Genomic DNA, 15,050 nt, shown 5'->3' on the forward strand with positions numbered 1-15,050 from the left:
TCTTGAACTCCCATCTGCTACCAGTCTCCCTGTAGTCCAGCAGCTGGGGACACCAGGTTAGGGAAGAATGGGTGGAAATGCAGGGCTTTAGAGACTTGGGTTCAAAAGCCCATTCAGCCACATGCTCACTGGATGACCTTGGGCTGGTCACTTTATCTCAGCCTTGCCTACCTCAAACATGGCTGACAGGATAAAATAGAGTGGCGAGGAAAGAATGACCTACACTACCTTGAAGAAAGGCTGGATGCAAATGTAGTAAATGTTTGCTGAAAATAAATAATATTTGGTGCAATTTGCCTTATAATATGACATTTGTGCACTTCCATTTCACATCGTTGGTGTTGGTGGAGAAACACAATGTGGCGCAAGTTCCACTAAATCAGAGCTTTCCAAACTGTGTCTCGTGACATGTTAGTGTGTTGGCTGCAGTGTGTAGTTGTGTTGTGTGAACACTCCCTGCTCTCCTCCAGGGGCTGGAAAGGGGTTAGTTTAACCTCTGGTTTTTGCTAGTAAAACTGAATTACTGTGTTGCAGAACGATGCATGTCTAAAAAGTGTCACCAACATGAAAAGTTTGGAAAGCTCTGCACTAAAAGTTGAGAGATGTGGAGAACAGACCCAGGAAGCTGCCTTATTCACCACCAGCAGCCATCTGATTTGTATAATTTCTACTTCCAGCTTTAGACAGATTTCGTGCATTCTTTAGTCCCATTTGCTGGCAAAATAGTGATTTGTGATTACAGAAAAGGGGCTTGATTTTAGCAGTGCATTGAGCTACCTTAAACCCCTTAGAAGTACCTGTATTTCTTGCACCAAAACCTAGCCCAGTTGACTTTTCTCTGTATGAAGCCTAGGATTTGTTTTGCATGCAAATGTTTGTCCACAGCAGTTTCAGCCTCACTATGAACAAAATAACATCCTGCCTATTTATTTACATTTTCTAATGCTCTCATTTTTTATGTGTATTATATTTTGTTGCCTTTGGGGGCTCAGAAGCTGTTCCTTCCACTTTCTGGCCCTCTGCATACTTGGGTTCCTTTTAGGCCAGAGCCCCCAAACACAAACAGTTAATAGGTAGAAAGTGTGTGTTAGCATTCTTACAATGAGGTCGGCTTCGTGTTTTTACACACACGCTCTTTTTAAAAATTCTGCTGGCATATTGTATACGGTGGGCACTGGAAGAACCTCACATCTGCTTGCGCCTTGCACAGAATCTCAATACCTCTATAATTCGGTGCTAGTGCCTGTTTCTGCGCTAGGCCTTTGTGGAGTGCTGATAATGCCTACCATCTGCCACTGAGCACATAGCTACCTGCCAACAGGCAGGCTGGGGTGACCTCTGCTTCTCCACTGCTGATTAGTATTCACACACTGGCTTATTAGGAATGACCCCACCAGGCCCCTCTGTTTCCTTGCCTTTGCAGTGCTTAGCAGCTTACCTGGCAGTCACTGCTGTGGAGGAAGCTAAGATATAATCAGGGGATGCAGGCAGGCTTTGCAAAGCAGATGGTGTCTATAGTTCTGTGTCAAGGGACTGGACTGCTAATGCAAATATTAATTCCTCCTAGCCAAATAATACACAATATAATGGATAGCTATACATTATGGGGGCTACATGGTGCAATTGTTTTACGATTTCCACTGTTTCATGCACACTACTCTCCATTCTTCTAATAATAAATTTGTTTCACCTCTTCTTTTACCAATTAAAAATATCACTATTGTTTACTTAGCCAGTGATACACATTAAGAAATAAAAGGGCACCAAGCAAGACTTTTCTGCCTGGGAAAACGTTTGGCTAAATTTTCATTCATTTGGTTAATTTTAATAGCTTAGGCTATGAAAACTTAAGTTACTACTTAATTTTCAAACATCATTTTGATGTGGCTATATGGGTAACATTTATTGCAAGCCACCTTGAACCTAGCAAAAAAGAAGATTTTTTCCCCTATAGAAATTAATGTGAACCAGTTCTCTTATGTTTATATTTACAGAATAAATGGCTTAGCCGCAGCCCCATGTTGCAGAGAAGAGTCTACCATTCAATGGCAGCTGTGCAAAGGAAGCTGTATGTTTTAGGAGGCAATGACCTGGATTATAACAATGACAGGATTCTTGTCCGCCACATAGATTCCTACAATATAGACACTGACCAGTGGACACGCTGCAACTTCAGTCTGTTGACAGGCAAGTATTTTGTTTGTATATTTTAGTAGAGTATGGCACTACAGCAAAGTTTCAAGTCAAATTCTTCCCTCCTCCCTCACTTTTAAATTCAGTTAGTTTGCACTGTTTGAGCTTTGGATTTTGCTGATTTGCAAGGGAAGCAAAACACAATCAGCTTCATGCAAGTTCTGGCATTGAAGCAATAGACCAACAAGAGCCCAGTGCTGGATACTCTGATACAAGAGGAAATATCTGGATTCCTTTCTCTACTTCATATAATTAAATGTGCGGAGTGCTGAAAACACTACTTCTCATCCCAGACATGCACCACTTTTGATTTGTCAGGCCAGCCCCGTCGTGTATGGCAATTTAGTTAGAAGCTCTTCTTTTTATTGGGTGGGGCTGCAAAAGTTGTTGCAGGCCTGCTCTACTCCAATCTTTCTCCTTCAATCCTATGACCAGTACCTGCTACTGTTGTCTTTTGCTCATAGGTGGCTTATTATTGCTAATCACCTGCAAAGACAGAAGATGGGGAGTTGTTAAAACAAGTTCAGGTGCCCTTTATCCTGCTCTAAAAGTGATCAGTGCTATCACAACCAGTAAAGACCACTTGTATCTGACTGTGGTGTATACCAGTGCAAGAAAACAGCTTGTACATCAGCTGTTGATTGTGAGATAACCCATCCCCCTCAAAATAGCAATTATTTGGTGCATAGTGGGAATAGAAACACTGAAGAGTGCTGTACTTAAATATACTTAAATAGAAATGCTTGGGCAAATGTGTGCAGTAGCAGGAGAAATTTACAATAAGTAGAACTTACAACTTGCATGGGTGTGCTGTACTATTTTAGATTCTTCAAAAACATTGGAAATGTACCAATAAGCTTGTCTGTTGACTCTGTTTTAAGAGAGCTTATAGCAATGTTTCCATGTAAACAGCTGGCTAGCTGAATCTATGTGCAGCATCCCACAGTATAGAAGTAGTATATGTATATATATATAAAAAGATTAACAAACACATATGGTTTTGTTTTTCTGCTTCAGGCCAAAATGAATCGGGAGTTGCTGTTCACAATGGCAGAATATACTTAGTTGGTGGCTACTCATTTTGGACAAATGAACCCTCCGCATGTATCCAGGTCAGTGGTTTAGGCTCCTTCTTTCGAGTCTCTCCCAGTGGTATTGCAAGGTTACCTTTTCCAGAATTGTTCACACTGGGATATCTTTTTGGTGAAACAGACCTATGCAATTGATTTAAACTTCTAAGAAAAGAGGAAAAGCAACTTGTCTAAACTGTTAGGATCATAAGTTGTCAACACTTTTGAAAAAGCTAATTGGGGTAAAGGTAAAAAGCGCTTGCTTGTTCAGCAGTCTTCATAGTAGTACAGCCACATACATTTATTTTCCACTGCTACCATTTAACTCTTGCTTTTAATAAGTGTGCTTAAACAGAAGTAGTAGGGCACCAACAGAGTTGACATGTGCATGTGTGCTGATTCCCAATGAAAACTTTGGTACGAATCCTGGTCTAACATCAATTCATATTGTTTTAAGAGTGTATGTTTGGGCGATTTACAAAAATTGCATGCCTTTAGAGTGTGCCAAGTATTGATCTTTCCTTAAAACAAATCCTCAAAGCTGTGTCTCTAACAAGAAATGTGCTTTACACTGATCATTTTAAAAAAGTTTTCATTGATTTTGAGAGGAAGTATTTAGACATAATCTTTTCTACTACATACATGAAAGGAAGCCATTCGTAGTAACTAAAATACATGGAAATAAGAAAAAAAAGGATGTAGATTTTTAATTGCCATTCTTCTATGTAAGTATTGGAAGAGATCAGCATTTAATATGAAGTGGGGTGTTGTACAAGTGTTTGCTACAATACATGCAAGACTTGTTGCTGTTATTAAGCCTGGCGCCTGCATAGTTAGATCACAGCTTTTGACTTGCTTACTGTGGTCATTTTTCTTACTGCAAATCATTTTAAATTTGAGAGCATCGAAAAGTGACACACTTAGTCCTCACTTGTAGTCTGAAGCAGTACATCACTCTGCTGAATGTGTAGACCAGCTCTGTGCCATAGAGCATGGCAACAGTTCAGGCATGCTGGGGTCAACTTGTTTGCAACAGGTGCACAGTGCTCAAATTCTGGGTGTTTTCTGGGATGGCTGGCACATAACTGTGATTATATAGAATAGGTAGATCAGTGGAACAGCAATACATAAAGCTGCCTTTGGTTCATGATAAATATTTAAGCTTTTACCCACCTTCTTTTTGGCTCTTACTAGGTGCTGGATGTTAGTAAGGAAGGAAAAGAAGAGGTTTTCTATGGGCCCACCTTGCCTTTTCCTTCTAATGGGATAGCTGCCTGCTTCCTTCCGGCACCCTACTCAACATGCCCCAACCTGCAGCCTTTGCAAGTGCCTCATCACAAGATAGGCACTATGTGAGAAAAGGAGCGTGACTGACGAGAGAGGAAGCTTCTTCATCCATCCTGATTTCATCTTCGAATCAACCAAAAGGGGAAGAATTGTTCTGAAATTCTTTATTGTATTAAATGCAGTAGAAGCCAAAAAGAACACTAATGAAAGGGGGCCAGAATTGCACCTAGACCTTCCTACCTTCAAGCAGGGCTTGGGCATCTTTGCTCACTAAGTATTCTAGGAACATTTTATGCAGTTTATTTGGCTTCACACTTATAAGGATCTGCCAGGATTACTGACTTCCCAAAGTGCTTTGCAAAAGAGAGTGTGATACGTCAATGAGGAAACATAACACTACATATGCAATTTAATATATTTGGCAAAAAAGGGATCCTTGATTTAGTTCCATAAGTTGTTGCTTCTAGCGCTAGGTACTGTCAAAGACGTGCAAAAAATGAATTTTGCTTTTTCACTTAAACATAGAAATTCTCAAAATGTGGGCTACAACTGCAATGAGTTTGGACTTCATTAAAAAAAGGCTGGAAAAGGACTTGAGTACTTGCTCTTGATCTTAGAAAAACCTTGAAGTTTTAACTGCTGTGCATTCCAACATTTCTCAACTGCAGGTGTAAGGAGCTCTGTTAGCCTCTGAAGAACCAGATGTTTCTTATGACTGCCTCATGGAGGTGAGGGTTAAAGGCTGGACTAAAAGCAATGTAGTTATTAAAAGTTTATGCTGGAGAAAAGGCAGCTAGGTGGTGCTATCAACAGAACAAAAGTGTCATGTAGAACGGAGGAGTGAGACAGGCACATTAAAGGTTGTTGTAACGCCTTGCTGTAGTGTTCCCTATGGAATTAGACCTTGAATTGCAACTTAGACATAGTGAAGTTTGTTCGTTAAGCTTGAGTTTGTACGTCTTTGTATCCAAAGTGGTTTTTGAAACTACAGAACTATTTAGTAGAAACTTTTAGGAAAGCTGTCCCCACCCCATCCTGCTTAATTCCAATATCTTCATTTGTCAAAAGCTGCAAGGAGAATAACTCTTGTCTAGAGACCATTCTGAGATTTATTTTTGCCTATTTTAAGTTTGCCCTAAAGAGCAATTTAAAGTAACTGATTGGGCAATTTTGCACTGCTCTATACTAGCCTTCCCAATTTTTAGCACTTAGTTAACAAAAAAGGCAAGAGGGATTTAACAACTAAAAATGTGTAAGTAAGAGAACATGGGAAACAGTATTTTCATTCACATTAACTTGAGGATCCTGTTGCTGGGGAAGAGTAGTAGCAACCAGCTTGAATGTTGCAAGGCAAAGCAGTTGGCATTAAGGTATGCTATGCACTGCCCCCTCCCCCAGTTTTGGAATACAGTTTTGGAAGGGCAACTGTTACAAGAGTTTGCACTTAGTAAATAATATCTCTCTACTTTCTTACGGTGGTAGTGGGCAGTTTCAATAAAATTAGACACACATTTTATGTATAGTTGGGAGCACTGGAAATTGTATTGTTAGGAAACCTAAATATTGTGCTTTTTTATTTTGGACTGGAGGAGCCTATTTTGCAGTCTGCATTACTTCCTCACAGTTGTCTTAACTAACAGCTAGTCAGGGCAGAGAATGCTTTGGAGCCAGTGGATTTTTCGAGTGCTAAATATCAACACATGGCTCCCGAAATTATACAGAACCTTGTTTGGAAACAATTCATCTCCATTGTCTAGCAGGAGTTGCCTTATGCTGTGTCAGCCTATTGCTCCATCTAACTTCCGCTGTCTGCTCTTGACTGACAGCAGCTTACTAGGGTCTCATGCAGCTGTCTTTTTATGACATGTGCTACCTGTTCCTTTCAAGTGGGGATACCAGGCATTGAACCGGGGACCTTCTTCCTACAAGTATGTGCTCTATCACAGAGCCAGGGTCCCTAAGTCTTGGCTTCCTGTCCAAGGAACAATCGTGACTATGAATACCTGACAGTAACGAACTAGAACACAGGCCCTAAGGGAGAGAGCCAGTCGCGACGGCGAACGCGATGGGCTCCCCTTTCTCTCCCTGACTTTTGCGCCAAATGACATGTCAGTTGAACAAGTGGGGTGATATAACTGGGTTATCACCTTCACATTTCTGCAGTCATTACTGTATAATACCCATTTGATGGAACATTTCAGTTTCATCCATGCAGGCCATTCTTACCGACAGCTCCAAGTTTAGTTTTATTAATGTGCAATATCTTCATATTTTTGAAAACCTTGAAAATAAAATTGGTCAACTCACAGTTACAAGGGGAACCATTTTGTTTGTCTGCTGTGTGAATTCACAAACTAAGTTCAAGAAACTGCCAGCTGCATAGGTAAAAGTTAATACCAGAAAACATTCATACAAATGTGCCTCCATTCTATATTACAGGCATATGTACAGTTTACAATAAAACTTTATTGTCTGACTACTGTATCATCTCTGCCTCACAATGTTTTTACATTTGAAAACTATTATGTGCATGCTAACTATTCCTAAGACCTGTATCACACATAAAGGTGTTGCAAGAGGCAATCTGTTGCACACAAACACTTGACCTGATGAAACCACCCTTGCAAGGATGTAATTTCTACAGTGCTTATAGATAAGCACTAGAAATGGGTGGAGGGGACTTGTTACCTATCTCCTGCTCTGTTTAAGAGGTTTTGGAAAACCCTCTAGAATAGTGAGGGAGATAGCTTTGGAGGCTACAGGAAGACAACAGAATCAGCAAAAGTTCTCTCTCACCACTACCAATGGACCCTCCACTGTGGAGAACAGGTGACATCAAGTCATGGCACATTTTGCATAGGATGAGTAATGCACACCACAGATAATTTCTAACCAGTTAAAATATTTCTTACCAGGGTGCTAAGACTATTATCAATCTTAAGTGCTAAAAAGCATTCATATCTGTTAACAACAGTGATAGCTGGAGATATGAATTCACATTTGGCATACCAAAGCACAAATGTTCATTAAAAAATTCAGCTCTAGAAAATCTACTTGATGCAAATTCATTTCTCCCAAAGTACGTTTTGAACAATAAATTGTTTCTGGGTCTCTGACCGGCCTGTTCAGCTAGATCCAAGTTGTAGGAATTGCAGTACAGTATTCCCAAAACAAATATGCATCTAGTCTGTCTGGTTCCTCTTGAGTTTTGAAAGAAACTGCTCACCATTTTCATGATATTCCACTATATTAAGCAACCTGTCTATAATTGGTTTGCAAGAGCCACTTACCGTGTTGCAATCTCAGGCACAGGATGTTCAGCTTCACATCTTTAAACGTGGCAACTTGCTATGTTTTGCAAGGTTTGACTTTCCAATTTGTGCTTTTATAATGGTGAGGAAGATACACCTGCCATTCATTCAATGGTACTTCTAGTGCGGAAAGAAAGGAGTAACTATACAGATTTGTAAACCATGCTTGTTGCAGAGGTATGCATTATCCATTGTTCTGGCATCAAATGTGCCTTGCACAACAGACATTAAGACATAAAAAATGCTCTCTTGGTATTAGAAAAACTCTTAAGTGTGAATGCATTTGGAGAACTGCCAATTAAGATTTCAATTTGGAAAGGGAGCATTTCAGCAGGTCTGTTTATGACACTACATAGCGACTAGTGCTTGCAATGTCAGATAAAGCAAATTCCAACAACCATTTTTTTTTTTTTTTTACCAAGCCTACCTATAACTTTAATTCCAGTAAATTAATGAACTGCATGCAAGTCCCACTGAGCACAACTGGATGAACATAGTTGAAGACTTTGCACCATCCAAGTCTCACACAAACTGAATTGCACATATTATGTCATATCACCTATGCATTGCTTACATGAGTGTGAACCACAACATAATAGCAAGCCATGTGACCAAGACATTTCCCACTGTTGCTTGTATTAATAAAATGTACGCATGGCAATAGCCACCTCACTAAGAAGTCTATAGATAAAGCAAAGATGGGGAACCTCGGGACTTTGGGCCAAAACATGGCTTGTAGAACAGGTGTGAGGGGTCCTGATCTGATCAGAAACCTTCCCAAGCAGGCCCATCCATACTACAAGAACCTCTTCTAGCATCAAAGAAATAGCTTGGTTCTCACACTAAAGGGGAAAATAAAATGTCTATTCTGGCTAGAGAATTCCAATTTTTAGTATGTGATAAACACTATGAAGCAGAAGGAAAGAAAAATTACGTTTATGGACTGAATAGGAAGCAGATAAATTATTTGAACTAAGAAAGACATCAGTTTGAGCTAGGTTGAACATCTGAACTCAGCTAAAATGGCCGACCAAGAAGGGCCCAGGAACAATAGTAACAGTTCCTCAAAGAAAGCATATTGAAATAAGCCAATGTGCATTTCTGGACAGCCAGAAGCAGACCTATTCACTACCGTAAAAGAGGTGGAGTGGGGAGGAGAGAAGAGAAGCAAAGGTTGCTAACTTGCCAGTATATCATAAGACACCAAAGGAGTAGGTGCTTCAACAAACATTTGCAAACTGCCCACTGATCACCAGGGTGTTGTATATGGCATTAGAAAAGTAAGATTCCGCCAGCAAATTCATACACACGTCGTAAAATGCTCTTAGTATATTGATCTGATGAACAGATTGAGTGTCTGAAGCTGTTTTTTAAAAAAAGCAAATCTGATTCCTAACCATTTTCATGCCTGTCTCAGTTAATATTTGGAATACTTCCGTCTCCAGACACGAAATGAAACGAAGAAACTGAGCATAATAAGCATTACCTATTTTCTTGACAAACTGGTCCATTTAGATGTATCCATTTAGTGTATCTATGATAACTTGCCAGGAAAACTATACCAAATACTATTTAGATTTTTTAAAAAACCAAAAAAAACCCCCATGCTTTCTTCTATCATAAAAGGTATCTTTTACACCCCCTGGATCTTAGAAGCTTTTGTAACAAGGAAGAGGCTTCATCACTTAATTTGAAATGAAACGCTCTTGTAATTTAAAACACATCTTCATCTTCCCAACAATAAAAAAATGGGAAATTTTACAAAGTGGATGTACATATAATTGTGAATGATGGCAATTAGTATGAAATTTTGCAACAATGACCCCCCTCTTTTTACAGTTTCACGGACAATCATTTGATGCTTAAGAAACTAAGCAATGGGGGGGGGGAGGTGGTGTGTGTACTAGACCTTTTTTCTTTCCCTATACTAAAGTGAAAATGTATCGGAGTCACCCAGATTCTTTCAAGTTTACAAGAGTATTGAAACATAAAGCACTGTAGAAAATCATACAAAACCGAAAGAGAAGACTTACCATCCAGATGTACAGTGCAACAGAGGTATGGAGAACAGAAGCATCTCGGAGGAAAAAAAAGATGGAAAAACTTCGTCACAAAAATGGTCCACAAATACTCTAGAGCAGACCCTTAAACTATATTAGTCTGTTTCTTACCTTGTCCATCAGCATGCTGACTACTGATGATGGAAACTGGCCAGGTGAGGTTCTCCACCAAGTGCACTCTCCCCTTGCAGAAAAATAAAATAAAATGGGGCCAAATCCAATAGGCTTCCCAGTTAAAGTCCCAAGCCCTCTCCAAAATTCTGCAGATTGCATGAAACATGTATATACAGGAGTGGACTGGAATGCAAGAAGAGGAAGTATGCATTCTGGCTGAGCGCAATACATTTCACTTACTTATAGAAGTGTCCATTTTGGTGCCTATGAGTTCATCTGCAAACTGAAGAAACAGCTGTGGTATGCATTGGCTACAACAGAATGCTTCTTTCAAGCCTAATTTCAGTTGGGAAAGAAGCCCTGTGGATGCTAGGAAAGGCCTCTATGGACACATGTATGCCCCACCCCCACCCCCCGCGCTGGTGATAGATACCACGGATACCAGCACAGTTGGTGAGAGCATGGTGCTGATAACGCCAAGGTTGTAGGTTCGATCCCCGTATGGACAGCTGCATATTCCTGAATTGCGGGGGGTTGAAGAACTAGATGGTCCTCAGGGTCCCTTCCAAGTCTACAATTCTATGATTCTATTCCTTCTTGCTAATCTACTGCCTTGGAAAAGATGACATGGTTGGGAAGGAAACAAGATGGACAGAAAGGGAGCCTTCATTTGATTCCGTCACCCACTAAAGAGTTTGGTGGGATTCTACTCGGATCTGCTACAATGCTTTGCAGGCCCCAACTGTCATCTACTAATAACTATAAATTGACAAGTTGAGATTTGCAGGTACTAAGATCCTTACTAGGGTCAAACAGATTTGGTTCAGGAGTTAATTAGCAGTACACTTTCTGAAGATATTATTTAAAAATAGTAACAGCTGGTGATCTAATAGGACCCCCTTCCCCACTCTGCTCCAAAGCATACATGCAGGGACTTCCTTCATTCTTCTATGAAGAATTCCCTACTGCAATGTGGAACATTCCCCTTTATACAGATGAGAATAATAAAGTAATAGCTGCACAGTGGATCTTCTGGAACGCAGTCTACTGATGGGTTCCTTTTATCAGTTTGATGTGATCACAGCAACAGCTGTCACACCTTCTCAAAGCCAGACGTAGTTTAAAACAGAAACAGGTTAAGAAGCAAGTCACAATAAAAGGATTTTTAGTTTGCAATCAAATCAGTTAGAATACTGTAGGGTAGTCACACTGACATCAGTCTTTCTAGACATGCAATTATAAATCAGGGTAACATACTTCTGACCCATACTTGCTTTGAAGTGGGTTCCATGATCAGGATTTGTGGTCCTGAATTTTATAAACGAATTTACCATAAAAACAAAACAACTTTATAACAAAGCAATGTTAAAATAAGCATAAACAACTTTTGGCATCCACACACAAATATATACAACACAGAAACGGATCAATGCAGCTCAGTTTCCATCATTTTTTGTGGGCTATAGAATCACTTTTTCAGTTTCCTACTTTGTGGAAGTTCTCTAGTTAACCAGCTAGACGACCTTACAAACCTTACTTGCAATATTATTAATCATATCTATTGCATAAAGCCACAGATAAATGATCATTTGTCAGTGGTCATTTGATAGTATTTTCAAAGGCAGTTTGTTAATAAATTTTTCAACTGACTGCTTAACTGGAAACATTAACAAGTAATTTTTTATGCACTGAGAGCAATGTTACTTTTACATAAACCTTCAGAAAAGAAAAGAAAAAGAAATCCCAGTTAAGTATTAATTATTCTGGAAATAATAAAAAATACTCTGTTCCGTTAGACAGTTTGTTACAATATACACTTCTATTATTTCAGAAGACAGAGGCTTCATTTTGAAGAAGTCTATGCTAAAGATGTTATCTGAGATTCAGATTTTGAAGGCATTTCACTTGAAGAGGCTTAATTCCCCCCCCCCCCCAGAAATGGAGGCCTTTTGAGATGAATAAAACTCCCAGGTGTAGGAGCTTACAAGAAGCTACAATGCAGGTTCAAAAAGTCACTTTCATAATGAAAAGAACCTCCATGCTCTGCAATATTAAGTAGCCTAAGAGAGGCTTTTAGTTACTGTATTATCTGAAGTAATGATAGTTGATTTAGGAAAGAGATAATCTGCTACCTTTACATAAGAATACGGTAACAATACAGAAAGGCTCTGAACAAGATTATGGAGAAGTTTCCATGGCAGTAATTGATAGACACACACACAAAAAAACCCAGTCTTTCATCATTAACTCTGAAAAGTTAGTTTGGTTCCCTGACTTTGCCGCCAAGTCCATACAACTCACTACTGCAATTCAAATGACTTGTAAGTTGCTAAGATTGTGTAATTTAATGGAAGCATGAATTCCATACATCAAATAAATTTGGAAATTACAGGGAGAATTATGATAGAGCTCAGAACTGTAGGGATAAAATACCATAAACATTCTGAAATATCTAACAAATCCAATTTACTACATACAAAATGTAATCATACGTGATGCAAAAAAAAAAAAAAAAAAGTAAGCAGAGATTTGAATTAAGATGTTTTTGCACCTGCATTCCTTCCTCCCTGTCTTAGAATCTGGTTGAAACTTTTTTTCCTTGCTAGGGATTCTTATACTGATAATAGAAAATTGGGGTGGTGGGAAGAAAAGGAATTGATGACATTTGTATAGTGACCTGGGTAGCAATTCTTATAACTGCATCAGCCCTTGTTATTCAAGTACGGGAGCGCGGCTCGCTCCACCATACGAGGATCAAAACCGTACAAGGACAACAGAGAAGGGGGTTAAGAGGTCGAATTCTGCAGTGCGCATCTACACATTTTTAATACAGGGACAATGCTAGGACAGCTGTCACCGTTCCACGCAACACGGACACCAGCTCTTCTGTTAACATAAGGGGGCTGAAGCATCCTGACCTAACCCTGGCCTTGCTTAGATTGAACCCCCTCGCAGCCGCCAAGCTCATATGAAGTGTTTGTGAGCAAAACATCACTCAAGGTGTCAGAATGAAAAGCCTGACAGCCACAGCATATTGATTCATTAGAGCAGAAAAAACTTTACTGTTAGAGATTACCTTTGCTGCTGCCCTTTGACTATTTTTGCTTTAAAGGGGGGGGGGACCCTTCAACAATACCTTAAGTCATCAACTTTCCTTTACTTGTTGTCATTTCCTTCAGAAAGTCCCTGCTACTAGGATTCAATGGTTTTGCAGTCGCCGTATGGAAGAGAAAAACATCGGCGCTACTTCCTCACCCACCCACGTTGTGTGCACTATTAAAACGTTACAGCCAAAGGCTACCGAGGGACAAAGTGCACATTTTAAAGCTAAGGCAGCATCCACCTGTAGACAGGGAATTGGCAGTCTCCATAAAGGACCAGAATTCCTTGCAATGACTATGCGGAAAGCAACAATCAGCGTGCTGCTAATGCGTTTCATTCTCCAGCTTCAGTATCTCCATTTGTCCAGCCTCTTGGAGCAGAGATAAGAGTCTTTTATAGGCTTCTCTGTTAAGGAGTAAAAAACAAAACAAAAACAAAAGTATGTAACACTTTAATTAAAACCAGCGTCACGGAGTTTGAGAAATCAGTCATGTCACTCGTAGGTTACTTCAGGAGAATTTGAGGGAATCAACCTCAGAACTGTTCTGAAGCCTTGGAAAATGAAAGAATGCTGAGTACCTGTATAAGCAGGTAAAAAGGTAAAGGTAAAGGGACCCCTGACCATTAGGTTTAGTCGTGACTGACTCTGGGGTTGCGGCGCTCATGGGAGCCGGCGTACAGCTTCCGGGTCATGTGGCCAGCATGACTAAGCTGCTTCTTGCGAACCAGAGCAGCACACAGAAACGGCGTTTACCTTCCCGCTGGAGCGGTACCTATTTATCTACTTGCACTTTGACGCGCTTTTGAACTGCTAGTTTGGCAGGAGCAGGGACTGAGCAACGGGAGCTCACCCCGTCACGGGGATTCGAACCGCCAACCTTCTGATCTGCAAGTCCTAGGCTCTGTGGTTTAACCCACAGCGCCACCCGTGTATAAGCAGGTGCAGAATGTCTAATGAAAACCATGGCCATGCCAAAGAGCCAGTAAGGGTTGTTCTGAAAACAGAGATGTGGGATAGCTCAGTCAGTAGAGCATAAGACTCTTAATCTCAGGGTCATGGGTTCAAGCCCCATGTTGGGCAAAAATATTCATGCATTGCAGGGGGTTGGACTAAATGACCCCTGGGATCAACTCTGTGATTCTAACCTTTTCAGCCTGAGGGCCTCATTCCATTCTGGGTGGAGCAACAAATGTGAACTTTCTACTCAAACTCCCCCTCCCCCCGTTCTCCTTCCAAGGAAGCAAGAAGCACTGCCAGAGCTCAAGGGCACATTTCAGCCGTACAAAAACACCCAAGGAGGATGTGAAGCGAGGCCAGATAAAGAGGCCAGGAGGGCTGCATTTGACCTCTAGGCATGAGGTTTCTCACCTCTGCTAGACACCATAGTTAGACTCAAATCTAACTTTGATTTAATATGGTGCACCTAACCGTCTGCATCACTAGTATCCATCCATCTGGTGAAATGGAGACCAGGTGGATATTGTGATACAGATGCAAGTCTGCTTCAAGAGCCGGTTTTCCTGGCCAGATAACCCTGTATTTAAAAATTATGTAAGTTAGATAACCAGCAATTATTTAAGCAGAGGCCGTGACTTGCGTGCCTATGTTACGTCAGTAACAATTCCTTTGACCTTAAGAAGTGGACTCAGACAAGGCATAATGAGTGGAAGTCCTTAATTGTTCTGTGAACCGCCCTGAGACCTCCGGGTATAGGGTGGGATATAAATTCAATAAAGATTATTATTAATAATAATATAAATAGTTGCAGGACTAAACTGGCTTCTGTTTCCACTTCCATAGCCTACAGAAACCATCAGCATAGTTTGAAATCAGCATAGTTTGACAAATACCCCTTCCTCTTGGTTCATGTGGGAACCAGTGACACTGCAAGCAATAGCCTCCAGAAGATCAA

The 15,050-nt window shown here is 40.4% G+C and overlaps 2 protein-coding genes across 4 annotated transcripts in view; one reads left to right on the top strand and one right to left on the bottom strand.

Moving 5' to 3' along the window:
- The window catches only part of KLHL32 (kelch like family member 32), a 66,754-nt gene extending 59,728 nt beyond the window's left edge, over positions 1-7,026 (top strand). For both annotated transcript variants that reach the window (XM_083608366.1, XM_083608367.1), the window contains 3 exons: positions 1,995-2,187; positions 3,211-3,305; positions 4,458-7,026. In XM_083608366.1, the coding sequence (XP_083464492.1) occupies positions 1,995-2,187; positions 3,211-3,305; positions 4,458-4,619 (450 nt within the window). In that variant the 3' untranslated portion in view covers positions 4,620-7,026. The remainder of the gene's footprint in view (positions 1-1,994; positions 2,188-3,210; positions 3,306-4,457) is intronic.
- A 4,157-nt stretch (positions 7,027-11,183) lies between these two features.
- The window catches only part of MMS22L (MMS22 like, DNA repair protein), an 84,795-nt gene continuing 80,928 nt past the window's right edge, over positions 11,184-15,050 (bottom strand). For both annotated transcript variants that reach the window (XM_083608270.1, XM_083608271.1), the window contains one exon: positions 11,184-13,542. In XM_083608270.1, the coding sequence (XP_083464396.1) occupies positions 13,461-13,542 (82 nt within the window). In that variant the 3' untranslated portion in view covers positions 11,184-13,460. The remainder of the gene's footprint in view (positions 13,543-15,050) is intronic.

This window comes from Podarcis filfolensis (assembly GCF_964270895.1).
Source record: "Podarcis filfolensis genome assembly, chromosome: 3".
Taxonomy (NCBI): domain Eukaryota; kingdom Metazoa; phylum Chordata; class Lepidosauria; order Squamata; family Lacertidae; genus Podarcis; species Podarcis filfolensis.